This window comes from Scyliorhinus torazame, chromosome 16 (assembly GCF_047496885.1).
Source record: "Scyliorhinus torazame isolate Kashiwa2021f chromosome 16, sScyTor2.1, whole genome shotgun sequence".
NCBI classification, from domain to species: Eukaryota; Metazoa; Chordata; class Chondrichthyes; order Carcharhiniformes; family Scyliorhinidae; genus Scyliorhinus; species Scyliorhinus torazame.
The window spans coordinates 131,954,882-131,972,926 of NC_092722.1; the positions used below are offsets into that span (position 1 = coordinate 131,954,882).

General features: G+C 44.6%; 1 protein-coding gene across 7 annotated transcripts in view; it reads left to right on the forward strand.

The window, feature by feature from the left end:
* The window catches only part of ide (insulin-degrading enzyme), a 233,845-nt gene that overhangs the window by 143,646 nt on the left and 72,154 nt on the right, over positions 1-18,045 (forward strand). For all 7 annotated transcript variants that reach the window (XM_072479084.1, XM_072479086.1, XM_072479085.1 and 4 more), the window contains exon 18: positions 148-239. In XM_072479084.1, coding sequence (XP_072335185.1) covers positions 148-239 — 92 coding nt within the window. The remainder of the gene's footprint in view (positions 1-147; positions 240-18,045) is intronic.

An 18,045-nucleotide genomic window follows, 5' to 3' on the forward strand; every position in this document is an offset into this window, starting at 1 on the left:
GGGGACAAATCGGCTTTGAATTCATGATTGTTGCATTTTCTCAATTTCTATATAAATACTTTATGCCATGCTATATTGTTTTTCTGCAGCAATGCAGTATATACGTTAGAAGTGTGATTGATTTAGTTGTCTAAATATCTGTTCCAGATGTCACTCTCAGCCGCCTCAAGGCCTTTATACCTCAATTATTGTCACGCCTGCACATCGAAGCTCTTCTCCATGGCAATATAACAAGACAGGTTAGTTTTATACCTTCAATTGTACTAAAAACTTTTTCTTTGTTTGAGGATATTAGCAATATTTCACAAAATTCATGCATCATTTAATGAGGGAAAATTGTTACTTAAAATCTCATGCATTTCTCATGTAATGTTTTGCAATCTGACACCAAGTCAAATTTGTTCAATGTTTTTAACAGCAAGAGGAAAAAAATACCATTTTCACTTTGATCAGTGTACACTCAAAAGTAAAACTTTTTTTTAGAAAATGTTTTATTGAAGCATTTGTCATTTTCACAGTTTAACACATTAACATATCTAGTTAATAAAGCTCGGGAGAGCCAAGCCCCCCCCTCCACGACCCCGTTCCAGGAGTGCCTTCTTTACTCTGAGTTTTACCCGCCCACACACAACCCAATATCGCCGTGCCCCCCCATCCCCTGCCAGGCATTTGATGATCTAAGGGCCATTGCCAAGGGCTCTATGGTCAGGGCAAACAGTAATGGGGAGAGTGGACATCCCTGCCTTGTCCCCCTGCAGAGACTAAAATACTCTGACCGGACTCGGTTGGTCCTTACATTTGCCGTCGGGGCCTGATACAACAGCCGGAACCAATCCAGAAATCACTGTCCGAACCCAAACCTGCATAAAATGTCCCATAGGTACTTCCACTCCACCCGGTCGAAAGCCTTCTCCGCGTCCATGGCTACTACCACCTCAACATCACGCCCCTCAGCCAGCATCATTATAACATTAAGAAGCCATCTAATGTTGGACGTCAGGTGCCTGCCCTTCACAAATCCCGTCTGATCTTCCCCGATTACCTCTGGGACACAATCCTCTATACGTGTGGCCAAGATATTTGCCAGCAAATTAACATCGATGTTCAACAGGGAATTGGCCTGTACGATCCACAGTTCTCCGGGCCCTTATCTCGTTTCAGGATAAGAGAAATTGATGCCTGTGATAGCGTTGGGGGGAGTACTCCCAACTCCCGAGACCCGTTAAAAGCCTTAACCAGGAGCAGCCCCAGTAACCCAGAGAACACTGGGAATCCATCAGGTCCCGGGGCCTTACCCGATTGCATCTATCACCTCCCCGAGCCAAATTGGGGCCCCCAGGTCTTCCACCAGCTTCTCATCTACCTTCGGTAACTCTAGCCTCTCTAGGAATTGATTCATACCCTCCTCCCTGGCTGGGGGTTTTCCGACTCATATCATCAACTATAAAATTCACAGAACACATCATTAACCGCCCCAGGTCTATCACTACCTTCCCTCTCATGTCCCTTATTTTCCCTATTTCTCTCGCCGCCTCCTGCTTCCTCAGCTGATGTGCCATCATTTTGCGAGCTTTCTCCCCATATTCGTATATTGCCCCTTTTGCCGCCCTCAGCTGTCCCTCCGCCTTAGCTATGGAAAGGAGCCCAAATTCCATTTGGAGTCTCTGACACTCCCTCAGGAGCACCTCATTCGAGATTCCACATACCTCCTGTCCACCTGTAAGATTTCTCCTACCAATCTGTCCAGCTCCGCCCGCTCAGTTTTCTCCCTATGGGCTTGAATCGAAATAAATTCCCCTCTGATAACTGCCTTCAATGCCTCCCATACCACTCCCAGCCTCAGTCTCTCCCGTATCATTATTTTTTATGTACCCCTGGATTGCCTCCCTCACTCGCTCACAAATCTTATCGTCCGCTAACAGCCCAGCATCTAATCTCCACTGTGGGCGCTGAGACTTTCCCGTGCTTGCCCGTAGGTCTACCCAATGTGGCGCGTGGTCTGACACCACAATTGCTGAGTACTCCGTGTCCTCCACCTCCGTTAACCGTGTTCATCAAAAAAATCTATCCTGGTGTATACCTTGTGCACATGGGAGTGAAATGAATATTCCTTGCTCCTTGGCCTCCCAAATCTCCACAGATCCACCCCTACCATGCGCTCCATGAACCCCCGCAATTCCTTCGCCATTGCTGATACTTTCCCTGACCTAGAACTTGGCCGGTCCAGTCTCGGATCCAGGACCGTGTTGAAGTCACCCCCCCCCATAACCAGCCGGAACGAGTCCAGGTCAGGGATCTTTCCCAGCACCTTCCTAACACATGCAACATCATCCCAGTTTGGGGTGTAAATATTTACCAGCACCACTGCCATTCCCTCCAGCTTCCCACTGACCATAATAAGTCTTCTCCTCCTCTCTCCTCCCCACCTCAAATGCCACCCTCTTGTTAATCAGGATAGCCACCCCCCCATGTTTTAAAGTCCAATCCCAAACGGCCCCCTTGTTTTATAGTCCAGTCCCAAATGGAACACCTGTCCGACCCATCCCTTCTTCAATCTAAATTGGTCTCCCAGCTTCAAGTGTGTCTCCTGTAGCATAGCCACATCCGCTTTTAACAGTCTCAGGTGTGCAACCACACAGGCCCTTTTGACCGGCCCATTCAGTCCACGAACATTCCCACATCATCCATGACCTTTCCTAGACCAGCCCTTAGCCCATGCCCCACACCTCCCTTGGTCTGCCCCTCAACAGCTACTGCTCTCCATCTCCAATCCCGCTCTCTCTCTCTCTCGCTCTTTTCTCTCTCCCCCCCCCCCCCCCACATCAGCAGTCTCCCCCCACTTTGCTCCCATTAACTAACTATCCAGCTAGCCTAGCAGCTCTCTGCACCTGACATTCTACCAACTGCCGATTTTCTCTCTCTCTCTCTCTCTCTCTCTCTCTCTCTCTCTCTCTCTCTCTCTCTCTCTCTCTCCTCTTCCCACCCCCGCCCCCCACCCCCAAACATAAGTTCTCAACACAATAACATCAAACACAGAAAGCAAACAAACAATCCCGCAAGGCCCTCGCAAAGAGGCCCAACCCCTCCCTTAACAGAATCTTATCTATCCCGTCACCTTCAAACAGAACCAAAACAATAGAAGAAAAATCAAACAGGATAGGAAATAATTGTGCATGCAGAAACTCAACCATCTTTTTTCCAACAGAAGAGAAAAAACATCATCCTTTTCACTGCAATTCGGTACATACATCAACAAATCAAAATCAAATCAAGCAGAAAAAGCCCTTCTCCTCCCGAAAGTCGCAACTTAAATTACAGAATTGAAAGGTTGAGACTTTTCCAGATGGAGAAAGAGAGAACCGCACAAAACCTTTTTCCTCCCTTTCTTATAAGAAAACTCAGTCCACCACAGTTTAGGCTTTAAAAGTCCTTATGCATCCACCTAGTTATTGTCCTTCATAAAGACCACCACCTCTTCCGGCAAGACAAAGTATAGCTCCCGGTTCTCGTATGTCATCTAGAGACGGGCTGGGTAGAACAGTCCAAATTTTATGTCTTTCGCATACAGGGCCGCCTTGACTTTATTAAAACTCCCCCATCTCTTTGCAAGCTCTGCTCCCCAATCCTGATACACCTGGATCGCTGACTCTTCCCAGATGCACCGTTTTGTCTGCCTAGCCCAATTCATAATACGTTGCTTGTCCAGGAACCGATGCAGCCGTACCACAATCTGCCTCGGGGGCTCACGACCCTGGGGCTTGCGCATAAGAGCCCTATGGGTCCGGTCCACCTGCAATGGCTTTGGGAACAAACTTTCCCCCATCAGCTTCTCCAGCATCTTCCCCTCAAATGCACTGGCATCTGATCCCTCCTTTCCCTCTGGCACAGCAACGATCCGGATATTCTGCCTGCAACAACGATTCTCCAGGTCTCCCATCTTCTCCAACAGCCGCTTCTGCCGTTCCTGTCGAATACCAATTTCCATTGCCATCGCTGTGGACTCCTCCTCTCATTCCGTCACCTTCTCCTGCAGCTTTTGAATCTCCTGTCCCTGAGTCTTCACTTTCTCCTCCACCCTGTCAAACAGCCCCTTAATCGACGCCACCGCCTGAATCAGGTCCTCAGCACACTCCTTGTGATGCCGGGCGAACTTCCCATCCAAGTATTTGACCAACTAGTCCATCATCCATTGGGCAGACGCGGCCGAACTTTGCCTCGTTGCCATTGTACCCGCTGCTTTCTGAGTTTTGTTTCCATCCATCTTTTGATTTCTCCCTTTGCGACTGCTTTTTGGGCGCGGTTCCATAAATTGGGGGTCACCTCCTTCTCCTCTTGCTTTTATCAACTTATGTTGAGAAATTCCCGCAGAAATCCAGCTTAAAAGCCGTTAAAAGACCACGAGAGGCAAGAGCTGCTAAATGTGCGACTGTTCACTCCATGGCCACCACCGGAAGCCTCCTCAAAAGAAGATGAAACTAAGTTCTGTTTTCAGAATTGTTACAGCACAGGAAGAGGCCATTCAGCCCATCATGTCTTTCTAGTCGCCATATGAGTAATTCCTTTTGTGTCACTCCCTTTCCACCTGTGTAACTTTGCACATTTTCCTTTTCAGATAATCTAATTCTCTCTTGAATGCCTTGATTAAGCCTGCCTCCACCACTCTCTGGCAGTACATTGCAGATCTAAACCACTTGCATGAAAAAGTTCCTCCCTATGTCTCTCTTGCTTCTTTGTCAATTACCTTAAATCTCTGCCACTGCATTCTTGATTCTAACACCACCTATCTATCTGCTATGTCCAGGCTGCTCATGATTTGAATACCTGCATCAAATATCTCCACCATCTCTTCAAGAACAGTCCACGTTTTTCCACTCTTACCTACATAACTGAAGTTTGAACCAATTTTGTGAATCTTCTGCATTCTCTCTAATACCTTCACATCTCTCCGAAGTGTGGTGCCTAGAATTGGACACACCAGTGTTTTATCAAGTTAACATAACCTGTTGTTCCTGTTCTCTCTTTCCCTATAAGTAAAGCCTAGGATACGGTATGCTTTAATATTACGTGTTGGTTTGTTTGCAAAATGCACCATTTTTAGGAACCTGTATCTAGTAACTCATTTATAGATCATCTGATGCAGTTTGACAAACCATAAATGATTCAGTTGCATTTATGTTTCAACAGCATGTACCGACTGAAAATGCATTTTCAACTAAATGTTGCCTTGCTTGTAGAGAAATCTGGCCAGCTCAAAAATAACGTTCAAAAGTCAATAAAGTGTACTTCTTGGTAAAATTAACAACTTAAAAAAAAAAATTCAGAGTACCCAATTCTTTTTTTTTCCCAATTAAGGGCAATTTAGCGTGGTCAATCCATCTACCCTGCACATCTTTGGGTTGTGGGGGTGAGCCCAACGCAGACATGGGGAGAATGTGCAAACTCCATCAGGATTATTAGTTAGATGGTTCATTGTTGGCTAAACATGGGAAAAGCACACCGATTATTCCACATATTTGTACCTTGAAATTGTAGTCTGCATCTTATACACATTGAAGGACCTCAATTTGCACATTACTAGTTGCTTCCTCCTGAACCAGCAGGGTCTTGCATTTCACTCTGACCCTAGGGCCCCACAGAAAATGGCAGAGGTCTGGGCACCAGTGTAAACTGCATAAGTGACTGAACATCATTTTGCCTCAGCTGTTGCTGTCCCTTTAACAATTGTTGTGAGTTAAGATCTGTTCCAAGTTCTTTTCCTGTCCTCTATATATTCACATCTTCATTAATCAATTCTGACCTTGGTCCCCAAACAGTATTTTATTTTGCTTCCCTCTCACTGCAGTAAACAACCATGTCTACAGTGGAGTATTTGATCTCTTTCTAGTCCCAGTCCCAATTACGATACTTACCCCATCCATTTAAAAAAAATAAAAAAATTATTTTTATATAAATTTACTGTACCCAATTATTTTTTATCCAATCAAGGAGCAATTTAGCGTGGCCAGTCCACCTATCCCAATCCACCTATCCTGCACATTTTTTGTGTTATAATAATCTTTATTGTCACAAGTAGGCTTACATTAACACTGCAATGAAGTTACTGTGAAAAGCCCCTAGTCGCCACATTCCGGCATCTGTTCGGGTACACAGAGGGAGAATTCAGAATGTCCAAATTCCCTAACAGCACGTCTTTTGGGACTTGTGGGAGGAATCTGGAGCACTCTGAGGAAACCCATGCAGACACTGGGAGAACGTGCAGACTCCACACAGACAGTGACCCAAGCCTTGAATCAAACCTGGGACCCTGGAGCTGTGAAGCAACAGTGCTAACCACTATGCTACCATGCAGCCCATTGTGCTACCGTGCTGCCTGTGTTGTGGGGGTGAGACCCACGCAGACACACGGAGAATGTGCAAACTCCACACAGGCCGGGATCCAACCCAGATCCTCTGCCGTGAGACTGCACCACCATGCCACACTACATCCATTTTAACAAGAATATTTTAATTTGCTTATTCCTTGCACACACCTTACTGTTAACGATCTAAATGGGTTTTGGCTGTGTCTAAGCTAAAATGTCAGCTCACCAACTATGTTGTCTCCTGTTGAGCAAAGCATAAGGTGTTAGAAATTCTTCCTAATTCCAAATGTTAAACTCGAAAGGTGTCGTTTTACAATTTGTGTATTGAATATCCCTAGCATTTATTTCCTGCTTTAAACAAAAATATTTCTCAGGGTGGCATGGTGGTGCAGTGGTTATCACTAATGCCTCACGGCACCGAAGACCCAGGTTCGATCTGGGCCCCGGTTCACTGTCCGTGTGGAGTTTGCACATTCTCCTTGTGTCTGAGTGGGTCTCACCCCCACAACTCCAAGATGTTCAGGGTAGGTGGATTGGCCACACTAAATTGCCCATTCATTGGAAAATAATTATTGGGCACTCTAAATTTAAAATAAATAAACAAAAATATTTCTCATTTGAAATCCGTTCTACCCATCTTATGAACAAGGCAGCAAAGTCAACATTTCCAAAAATAGGAAGCGTCAGACTTTGTGAGACTACTGCAGAGCTGGTGTGCAGGTCATTCAATCTATTAATCCCACTCCATGTGATTGATAAATATGAAGCTGGTTTATACTTTGGTTCTGTCTTCACAAAAGAGGACACAAATCAGATACCAGAAATGTTGGAGAATGAAAGGTTTAGTGAGAGGGAAGAACTGAGGGAGATCAACATTAGTAGAGAACTGGTGCTGGGAAAATTAATGGGATTGAAGGTGGATAAATCCCCAGGGCCTGAGAATTTGCATCTCGGAGTGCTTAAGGAGGTGGCTTTGGAAATAGTGGATGCATTGGTGGTCATCTTCCGGGATTCTATAGACTCTGGAACAGTCCCTGCAGATTGGAGGGTACCACACGTCACTCCGATATTCAAAAAAGGAGGTAGAGAGAAAGTAGGGAATTACAGACCAATAAGCCTAACATCGGTTGTGGGAAAAATGCTTGAATCCATTATCAAGGACTTTATAGCGGAAGATTTAGAAAACAGTGGCAGGATCAATCAGTCAGCATGGATTTATGAAGGGAAAATCATGCTTGACAAATCTGTTGGAATTCTTTCAAGATGTAACCAGTACAGTTGACAAGGGGGAGTTAGTCGATGTGATATATTTGGACTTTCAGAAGGCCCCGCATAAGAGATTCATAGAATCATAGAATTTACAGTGCAGAAGGAGGCCATTCGGCCCATCGAGTCTGCACCGGCCCTTGGAAAGAGCACCCCACCCAAGCCCACACCTCCACCTCATCCCCCGCAACCCAGTAACCCCACCCAATCCTTTTGGACACTATGGGCAATTTAGCATGATCAATGCACATCTTTGAACTGTGGGAGGAAACTGGAGCACCCGGAGGAAACCCACGCAGACATGGGGAGAACGTGCAGACTCCACACAGACAGAGGCCCAAGCCAGGAATCGAACCTGGGACCCTGGAGCTGTGAAGCAACTGCGCTAACCACGGTGCTACCGTGCTGCCTACGGGTTATGGAGAATGGGCAGGACAGTGGAGCTGAGGCTGAGAGGAGATCAGCCATGACCATATTGAATGGTGGAGGGGCTGCTGCTCCTGCTCCTAGTTCTTATTACTCATTATTACTCATTACTTTGGACAAGAGTTCATTGTGGGGCTTTAAGCATTCACTCTGAATATGCATTTGACAAGGATTGCCAACTTATTGAAGCATTTCAGTTCAAATTATAGTGTGTTTTTAAAATATCTTTTCACAATTGTCTTCTACATGGCTTATGAATTGAACAATTTAAATCAAACAATTATTAAAAAATACTATTTTTTGCAATTTAACATTGCAAAAAACTGATTTATTGAAAATAACAGTAGATAGAGATGTTCCAAAATTATATCTAAAAATAGGCCAACATTTACTTTGTTTACTTAACTGGAAGCCAATTTGAGATGGGGAAAGGAAACAAAAAAATAATCCAATAAGAAATGGTAGCATGATAATCATCATGCTGTGAACACAACCCAGTTCATCACTCGAACCCACCTTCCATCCATTGTCTCTGCCTACACCTCCCGCTGCCTTGGGAAAGTGGGCAGCATAATCAAAGACCCATCCCACGTGGGCATTCTCTCTTCCAACTTCTTCCATCGGGCAGGAGATACAAAAGTCTGAGAACATACACTAACAGTTTCAAAAACAGCTTCTACCCCACTGTTACCAGACTCCTGAATGACCCTCTGATGGACTGATCAGATCTCTTCATACATCTTCACTACTGCATACTCCGTATGCTTCACCCAATGTTTGTGTCTATGTATTTACATTGTGTATTTCTGTACTTCCTATGATTTTTTTCATATATGGTACGATCCGTCTGGATGATACGCAGAACAATACTTTTCACTGTACCTCGGTACACGTAACAATATATCAAATCCAAATCCGTTCCTAAAGTTATTGTGCAAAATTAAAGCGAATGGGATTGGGGGAAATATATCGAGGTGGATAGAAAACTGGTTGGTAGAGAGGAAACAAAGAGTAGGGATTAATGGGTCCTTTTCAAATTGGCAGGCAGTAACTAGTGAGGTACCACAGGGATTCCAGCTATTCTCAATATACATTAATGATTTGAATGAGGGAACAAAATGTAATATCTCAAAGTTTGCAGATGATACCAAGTTAGGTGGGAGGGTGAATTGTGACGGGATGCAGGGATCCTACAGCATGACCTGGACAGGTTGGGTGAGTGGGCAAATCGAGCACAGATGCAGTATAATTTGGATAAGTGTGAGGTTATTCACTTTGGAAGCAAAAACAGGAAGGTAGATTACTACCTGAATAGTTGTAAATTGGGAGAGCAGCGGGACCTGGGTGTCCTTGTGCACCAGTCGCTGAAGACCTGCATGCAGGTGCAGCAGGTGGTAAAGAAGGCTAATGGTATTTTGGCCTTCATTGCGAGAGGTTTCCAGTATAGAAGCAGGGATGTGTTGCTGCAATTATACAGGGCTTATTGTGTGCAGTTTTGGTCTCCTTCTCTGAGGAAGGATGTCCTTGCTCTCGAGGGATTGCAACGAAAGTTTACCAGACTGATTCCAGGGATGGTAGGACTGTCATATGAGGAGAGATTGACTAGGTTGGGATTGTTCCCGCTGGAGTTCAGAAGAATGAGGGGGGAATATCATAGAGACTTATAAAATTTTAACGGGACTAGACCGGGTAGATGCAGGGAAGATGTTACCAATGATGGGAATGTCCAGAACCAGGGACCTCAGCCTGAGGATTCAGGGTAAACCATTTCGGACAGACACCAGGAAACATTTCTTCACCCAAAGAGTGGTGAGCCTGTGGAATTCATTACCACAGGAAGTAGTTGATGCTAAAACTTTGAATATATTCAAGAGGTGGCTAGATGGGAGAGCACTTGGGAGAATGGGGTTAAAGGCTATGTGAAGAAAGCAGGATTAGGCTATTGAGTTGGATGATCAGCCATGATCGTAATGAATGGCGGAGCAGGCTCGAAGGACCAAAAGGCCTCCTCCTGCTCCTATCTTCTATGTATGTATCTTGAGGGTGTCAAACATTACCATACAATGATAGTCAAAACTATCTATTGCACTCAATTCATCTTGGGTGAGCTAAATCTAAGCATCTCTTCCCAATGACCAGCCATATTCTTGAACTCCTCTTTCTATAGACTTCTCTTAGTGGTTTTGTACCTCCATAGCAGAGGTTCCCAACGAGTGTGCCGTGAAGGTTCCACAAGTGTGCTGCAAAATAAGATTCAAAATGATCAAACATAGATGCAAATGAAGTAAATGTAATCTTTGTTTTCAGCTCCGTGATTGGCATATCCAAGTAACAATGAACCTCAGGCCTCCCATGCAAGCTCTGGCTGGGAATTGACCAAACATGCGCAGTTCAGATTTTTTACATTGGTTAGGTACATGTGCCTAACTGATATAAAAAATCAGAACTGCACATGTGTGGTCCTTTCCCAACAAACGCACGATTCGGGTTCACAACATAAACATTCCGAACCACGCATGTACAACGCTTTCCTTGCTGACGCATGTTCAGGAGATCCCAAGTTCATTGGGAATTGGAGATGCCATCCATGAAGTTCAAGACAAAAGCCCTGTGCCCCTGTGGAAAAAGCGAAAGCACAAAAGCCTGGATAAGCACGGGAGTCAGGGAGAGGTTGAAAACAAAACAGTAGGGAAGTTTTAAAAAATGTTCCCAGTAAGGGAAGAAGACAGAAGTAAGAAGCATGAACCAATAAAGTTAGAAGTCTTACAACACCAGGTTAAAGTCCAACAGGTTTGTTTCGATGTCATTAGCTTTCAGAGCGCTGCTCCTTCCTCGGGTGAACGAAGAGCTATGTTCCAGAAACATATATATAGACAGATTCAAAGATGCCAGACAATGCTTGGAATGCGAGCATTAGCAGGTGATTAAATCTTTACAGATCCAGAGATGGGGTAACCCCAGGTTAAAGAGGTGTGAATTGCGTCAAGCCAGGACAGTTGATAGGATTTTGCAGGCCAGATGGTGGGGGATGAATGTAATGCGCCATGAATCCCAGGTCCTGGTTGAGGCCGCACGCATGTGTGCGGAACTTGGCTATAAGCTTCTGCTCGGCGATTCTGCGTTGTTGCGTGTCCTGAAGGCCTCCTTGAGGAACGCTTACCCGGAGATCAGAGGCTGAATGCCCTTGACTGCTGAAGTGTTCCCCGACTGGAAGGGAACATTCCTGCCTGGTGATTGTCGCGCGATGTCCGTTCATTCGTTGTCGCAGCGTCTGCATGGTCTTGCCAATGTACCACGCTTCGGGACATCCTTTTCTGCAACGTATGAGGTAGACAACGTTGGCCGAGTCGCACGAGTATGTACCGCGTACCTGGTGGGTGGTGTTCTCACGTGTAATGGTGGTATCCATGTCGATGATCTGGCACGTCTTGCAGAGATTGCCATGGCAGGGTTGTGTGGTGTCGTGGTCACTGTTCTGAAGGCTGGGTAGTTTGCTGCAAACAATGGTTTGTTTGAGGTTGCGCGGTTGTTCGAAGGCAAGTAGTGGGGATGTGGGGATGACCTTGGCAAGATGTTCATCTTCATCGATGACGTGTTGAAGGCTGTGAAGAAGATGTCGTGGTTTCTCCGCTCCGGGAAAGTACTGGACGACGAAGGGTATTCTGTCGGTTGTGTCCCATGTTTGTCTTCTGAGGAGGTCGGTGTGGTTTTTTGCTGTGGCGTGTTGGAACTGTCGATTAATGAGTCAAGCGCCTTATCCCGTTCGTACGAGGGCATCTTTCAACGTCTGTAGATGTCTGTTACGCTCCTCCTCGTCTGAGCAGAACCTGTGTATACGGAGAGCTTGTCCATAGGGGATGGCTTCTTTAATGTGTTTAGGGTGGAAGCTGGAGAAGTGGAGCATCGTGAGGTTATCCGTGGGTTTGCGTTAAAGCGAAGTGCTGAGGTGATCGTCCTTGATGGAGACGAGTGTGTCCAAGAATGCAACTGATTTTGGAGAGTACTCCATGGTGAGTCTGATGGTTGGATGGAACCTATTGATGTCATTGTGTAGTCGTTTCAGTGATTCTTCGCCGTGGGTCCAAAGGAAAAAAATGTCATCGATGTATCTGGTGTATAACGTCGGTTGAAGGTCCTGTGCGGTGAGTAGGTCTTGTTCAAACTTGTGCATGAAGATGTTGGCGTATTGGGGTGCGAATTTGGTCCCCATGGCTGTTCGGTACGTCTGGATGAAGAACTTGTTGTCGAAGGTGAAGACGTTGTGATCCAGAATGAAGCGGATGAGTTGCAGAATTGCATCTGGAGATTAGCAGTTGTCGGTGTTGAGTACTGAGGCTGTTGCAGCAATGCCGTCGTCATGGGGGATGCTGGTATAGAGTGCCGAGACGTCCATTGTGACGAGGAATGTTCCTAGTTCAACTGGTCCATGGGTGCTGAGTTTCTGTAGGAAGTCCGTCGTGTCGCGACAGAAGCTTGGCGTACCTTGTACGATGGGTTTCAAGATGCCCTCGATGTAGCCAGAGAGGTTCTTCAGCCTCTGATCTCCGGGTAAGCGTTCTCCAAGGCGGCCTTCAGGACGTGCAACAACGCAGAATCGCCGAGCAGAAGCTTATAGCCAAGTTCCGCACACATGAGTGCGGCCTCAACTGGGACCTGGGATTCATGTCGCATTACATTCATCCCCCACCATCTGGCCTGCGAAATCCTACCAACTGTCCTGGCTTGACACAATTCACACCTCTTTAACCTGGGGTTACCCCATCTCTGGATCTGTAAAGATTTAATCACCTGCTAATGCTCGCATTCCAAGCATTGTCTGGCATCTTTGAATCTGTCTATATATATATATATATATATATATGTGTGTGTTTCTGGAACATACCTCTTCATTCACCTGAGGAAGGAGCAACGCTCCGAAAGCTAGTGACATCGAAACAAATCTGTTGGACGTTAACCTGGTGTTGTAAGACTTCTTACTGTGCTCACCCCAGTCCAACGCCGGCATCTCCACATCAATAAAGTTAATAAAAGGAGAAACTGCCTCCAATATTATATTTGACATGCAAATGGTGATAAAGCTTTCATTGTAAACTGCTTAAACTAATGAACACTTCTTAAACTAATGAAAATAGTATTAATAGAAAATAGGAGCATGAGGAGGCCATTCGGCCTTCGAGCCTGCTCCGCCATTCATTGATCATGGCTGATCATCCAACTCGATCGCCGAATCCTGCCTCTTTTCTTAGCCCCCCCCCCCTTTGATACTCTTCGACCCACATGCTATCTATATCTAACAGTTTCTTGAAAACATACAATGTTTTGATCTCAACCACCTCTGGTGGTAAAGAATTTCACATGCTCACCATTCTCTGGGTGAAGAAATGTCACCTTATCTCTGTCCTAAATGATCTACCTCATATCCTCAGACTGACCCGTGCTTTCTGGACACCCCCACCAATGGGGACATCCTTCTTGCATCTACCCTGTTAGAATTTTATAGGTTTCTATGAGATCCCCCTCGTTTTTCTTAACTCCAACAAATACAATCCTAACCAATTCAATCTCTCCTCGTGCGTCTGTCCTGTCATCCCAGGAATCAATCTAGTAAACCTTTGCTGCACTCCCTCTACAGCAAAAGCGTCCTTCCTCCGATAAGGAGACCAAAACTACACACACTATTCCGGTGTGGCCTCACCAAGGCCCTGAATAATTGCAGCAGGACATCTCTGCTCCTGTATTCTAATCCTCTCGCAATGAAGGCCAACATACCATTTGCCTTCTTTACTGCCTGCTATACCTGCATGCTTAGCTTCAGCGACTGATGTACAAGAACCCCAGGTCTCTGAGGGGGGGGATGAAAAAGGAGAAAAATCTATACAAACTGTATAGCTGATTGTTGGGAAGTATGTTTCCCGGGGTGTTTATTTGCTGTAACCTACTTTGATACAAGTTTGTAATAAAATGCGTTTTTTTTTTTTTTAAAACACTCATTGCACATTCCCCTCTCCTAATTTATGGCCATTTAGATGGCACTTTGCTACAGTCTGCCTTTTGTGTTTTTGCTACCAGTGGATAACCTTGCATTTGTCCAAATTAAACTGCCATTCATTTGCCCGCTTACTCAACTTGCCCAAATCACACTGAAGGATCACTGCATCCTACTCACCCACCCAACTTTGTGTCATCTGCAAATGTGGAGATATAACATTTTGTTCCCTCCTCTGAATCACTAATATGTATTTTGAATAGCTGGGGTCCCAGCACCGATCCCTGTGGTACCCCACTCGTCAATCCTGCTAATTTGAAAAAGACCCATTAATTCCTACTCTTTGTTTCCAGCTTTAAATGGTGGCTTGACATATTTTTGGGAGGTTTAAGAGATAAAAGGCTTTGGCGAGAGGGCAGTTCAGTTGGAGAAAATGGGAAGTGTGCATCAAAGTTCTTCATAGTGAAAAGGTGTGCCATGACGTAAAATAAGGTTGGAAACCACTGCTCTATATTATGGAGCTACAGAAAAAACCATTGCCAAGTAACAAAATGCACAGACATTGTAAGATGGTACTTTGCTACAGTCGGAATGGGAGATGAGCTTAACAAAAATCAATTCCTCTCCTGTGGTGTCGTATCCTGATCTGCAAAAATCTATATTGACTTAGACTCGTGCAGAAATAACATACAAACCTGATTCTTTAGTTGTTTGCAAAAGGGTCTGCTTCTCTCTGCTATGCAGTACTCTCAGCTTGGAATGGATGTTAATGGCACTGCTGTAGGGCAGTTCAATTTCATTTAGGCTTGTGAAGGGTAGCGTGACATTGTTTACCTTGAATTCAATATTGCCTGTGATTAGTTGTGGCATTTAGTCGAGCAATTTATGACGGGTCACACTTTTTCTCGTGGATTTTTTCTTTTTGAGCACCAGTAACAGCTTGCACCTTTAACACACCATTATTTTGCCAGCAAAGTCTGGCTCATTAACGAGTCATTTATCTTGATGCAACTTGTGGAATCTTATTGCATGCCCGTTTCTAGATAATGCGATTATACTTCAAAAATAATGAATTGACTGTAAACGTTATGTAGTATCGCAGGGATCAGTTCTGGGTCCTCTGCTGTTTGTGATTTTCACTAATGACTTGGATGGGGGAGTTGAAGGGGGGGGGGGTCAGTAAATTTGCAGATGATACAAAGATTGGTAGAGTTGTGGATAGTGAGGAGGGCTGTTGTCGAGACATAGATAGGATGTAGAGCTGGGCTGAGAAGTGGCAGATGGAGTTTAACCCTGAAAAGTGTGAGGTTGTCCATTTTGGAAGGACAAATATGAATGCGGAATACAGGGTTAACGGTAGAGTTCTTGGCAATGTGGAGGAGCAGAGAGATCTTGGGGTCTATGTTCATACATCTTTGAAAGTTGCCACTCAAGTGGATAGAGCTGTGAAGAAGGCCTATGGTGTGCTCGTGTTCATTAACAGAGGGATTGAATTTAAGAGCCGTGAGGTGATGATGCAGCTGTACAAACCTTTGGTAAGGCCACATTTGGAGTACTGTGTACAGTTCTGGTCGCCTCATTTTAGGAAGGATGTGGAAGCTTTGGAAAAGGTGCAAAGAAGATTTACCAGGATGTTACCTGGAATGGAGAGTAGGTCTTACGAGGAAAGGTTGAGGGTGCTAGGCCTTTTCTCATTAGAACGGAGAAGGATGAGGGGCGACTTGATAGAGGTTTATAAGATGATCAGGGGAATAGATAGAGTAGACAGTCAGAGACTTTTTCCCCGGGTGGAACAAACCATTACAAGGGGACATAAATTTAAGGTGAATGGTGGAAGATATAGCGGGGATGTCAGAGGTAGGTTCTTTACCCAGACAGTAGTGGGGGCATGGAATGCACTGCCTGTGGAAGTAGTTGAGTCGGAAACATTAGGGACCTTCAAGTGGCTATTGGATAGGCACACGGATTACGGTAGAATGATGGGGTGTAGATTAATTTGTTCTTAATCTAGGACAAATGTTCGGCACAACATCATGGGCCGAAGGGCCTGTTCTGTGCTATATTTTTCTATGTTCTGTGGGATTTATAGGAGCAGAAGCTAGCCATTCAGCCTAATTGTATGCCAATATTTATGTTCCACACATGGTGCCTCCTATCCTTCACCTCAAACCCCAACAATATATCCTTTAACCTGTTCTCCAACATGCATTTATCTAGCTTCCCCTGAAATGCACCACTGCTCGTCACTGGAATACTTCTTGTGGTAGCAAGCTCCACATCATAGCCATTCTCTCTGGTTGAATAAGTTCCTTTTGAATTCCATAGCAAATTTTTTAGTGGCTCTGACCCCTAATTATAGTCTCCCTTGCCTGTGTCCACCTTATCAAAGTTTTTCATAATTCTGTTACGGCATCCTCTCATCTTCCAAGAGTCCCTGTGTAATCTTTTCGGATAGATGTAACCTCTTGGTTCTGATGTCATTTTTCTTTGCACCTAAAAAACCTTTTTTTGTGTAATATGGAGCCCCGTACTACCAAGTGCAGTCTCACTTGGGTTCTTTACAATGGAGGACTCTACACTAAACACCAGAGTAAGAACATTTCTTGTTAAGGAATAACCATATCGACAAAAGGACAACCACTAATTTAGAATGCAAGGGCAGACTAACTAGGTTTATTGGGCAATTAAGATTGATATTTTACATTTCATTAGTCAAAGCATGGCAGTTCAATGCTTGTTGGTCTGTCCCGTGGATCCTGGGGTCTTCTCTTCTTCGTTCCTTGAATCATGCCTCCTTGAAATTTTAACTTGGTCAAAGATCCCTTTGCAGCTTTCAGACTTCAAATCTAGAAGATTCTTTTTTATCCCAAAACTTCCCAGTCACTCTTAACTAATTGAAGCTTCCAGTCCATCATAACTGCTGAAGCTGCACACTTCACAACTGCCTGCTATGTTTTCTCTCTCTTTGGAAACGGTTTTCTAACAAAGACCGTGGCTTTCCCAAAATGACTAAGACTGCAGTTACTACTGATTCTCCCAAGCTCGACTTTAACTGATTGAACGATTCCTCGACAGCTAAGTAGTTATATTTTCTTCACTCTCATTAAACCTGGCAACCTTGGCTACGCGGAGGCAATCCTGAGCCCTGTGACAGTAACTTTAATCACTAACTAAGCCTAAAACTGGGTTCTTACAGCAACCCCATAACCTATGACAAATATCTATTTACTGGCATGGTCAAAAGCCAACTTCCTAATAAGTGCAGTACTCCTAACTCTTTCCCTGACAAATGCTAATCCTTGGCCGGTGCAAAGACCTGCCTGATGTACCTCCATTTTATACCCTTCTTACAGGTCACTTTTCAACATTTTAACTCGAGTGTGTGCAGCTGGATCAGCACAATGAACAACTTCTAACTCTTGGTCAATGGCAAGAGCTCTCCCAGCATCCCCACAACAATCTAATCTTAATTTGTATCTTTAACCCTGGAGCATTCTAGTCCAAGATCATTCTTCTATGCAATCAGTTTTGCAGCCTTGACATCCTTTCTAACGGCTAAACTACAACTTGTATCTTTGACTGGAGGCACTGGAACATCTAGTCATCTGGCTGCCTTCCTGGCCAATCAGCTTTGGAGCTATGGCTTCTCTTTACTGCTAATCTAGGCTCACTGGAGCCCAAATACTTATGACTTCAATTCACTCCCAAAGAATCCATGTCTTCTTCCTTTAAAGCTACATCACCGTATTTGGCACTTATGAATGTCAACTTTAAGACTTTGTAACAACATACCCCCAAATTTAGCAATCATCCCGATAATACATACAAATTCAAACGTTTTCATCACTAAGTTTTTGTACAGTACAATTTGATAATTTGAATGTTATTACACTGAGGTGCCAAAAAGATGAAGTCGAACAACAGGTTTAACATAACTTCTCTGCTTCTCTGCTTCTCAATTTTATCCAAGAAATGAACCCCAGTACCTGTTTGCTTTTTAATCTT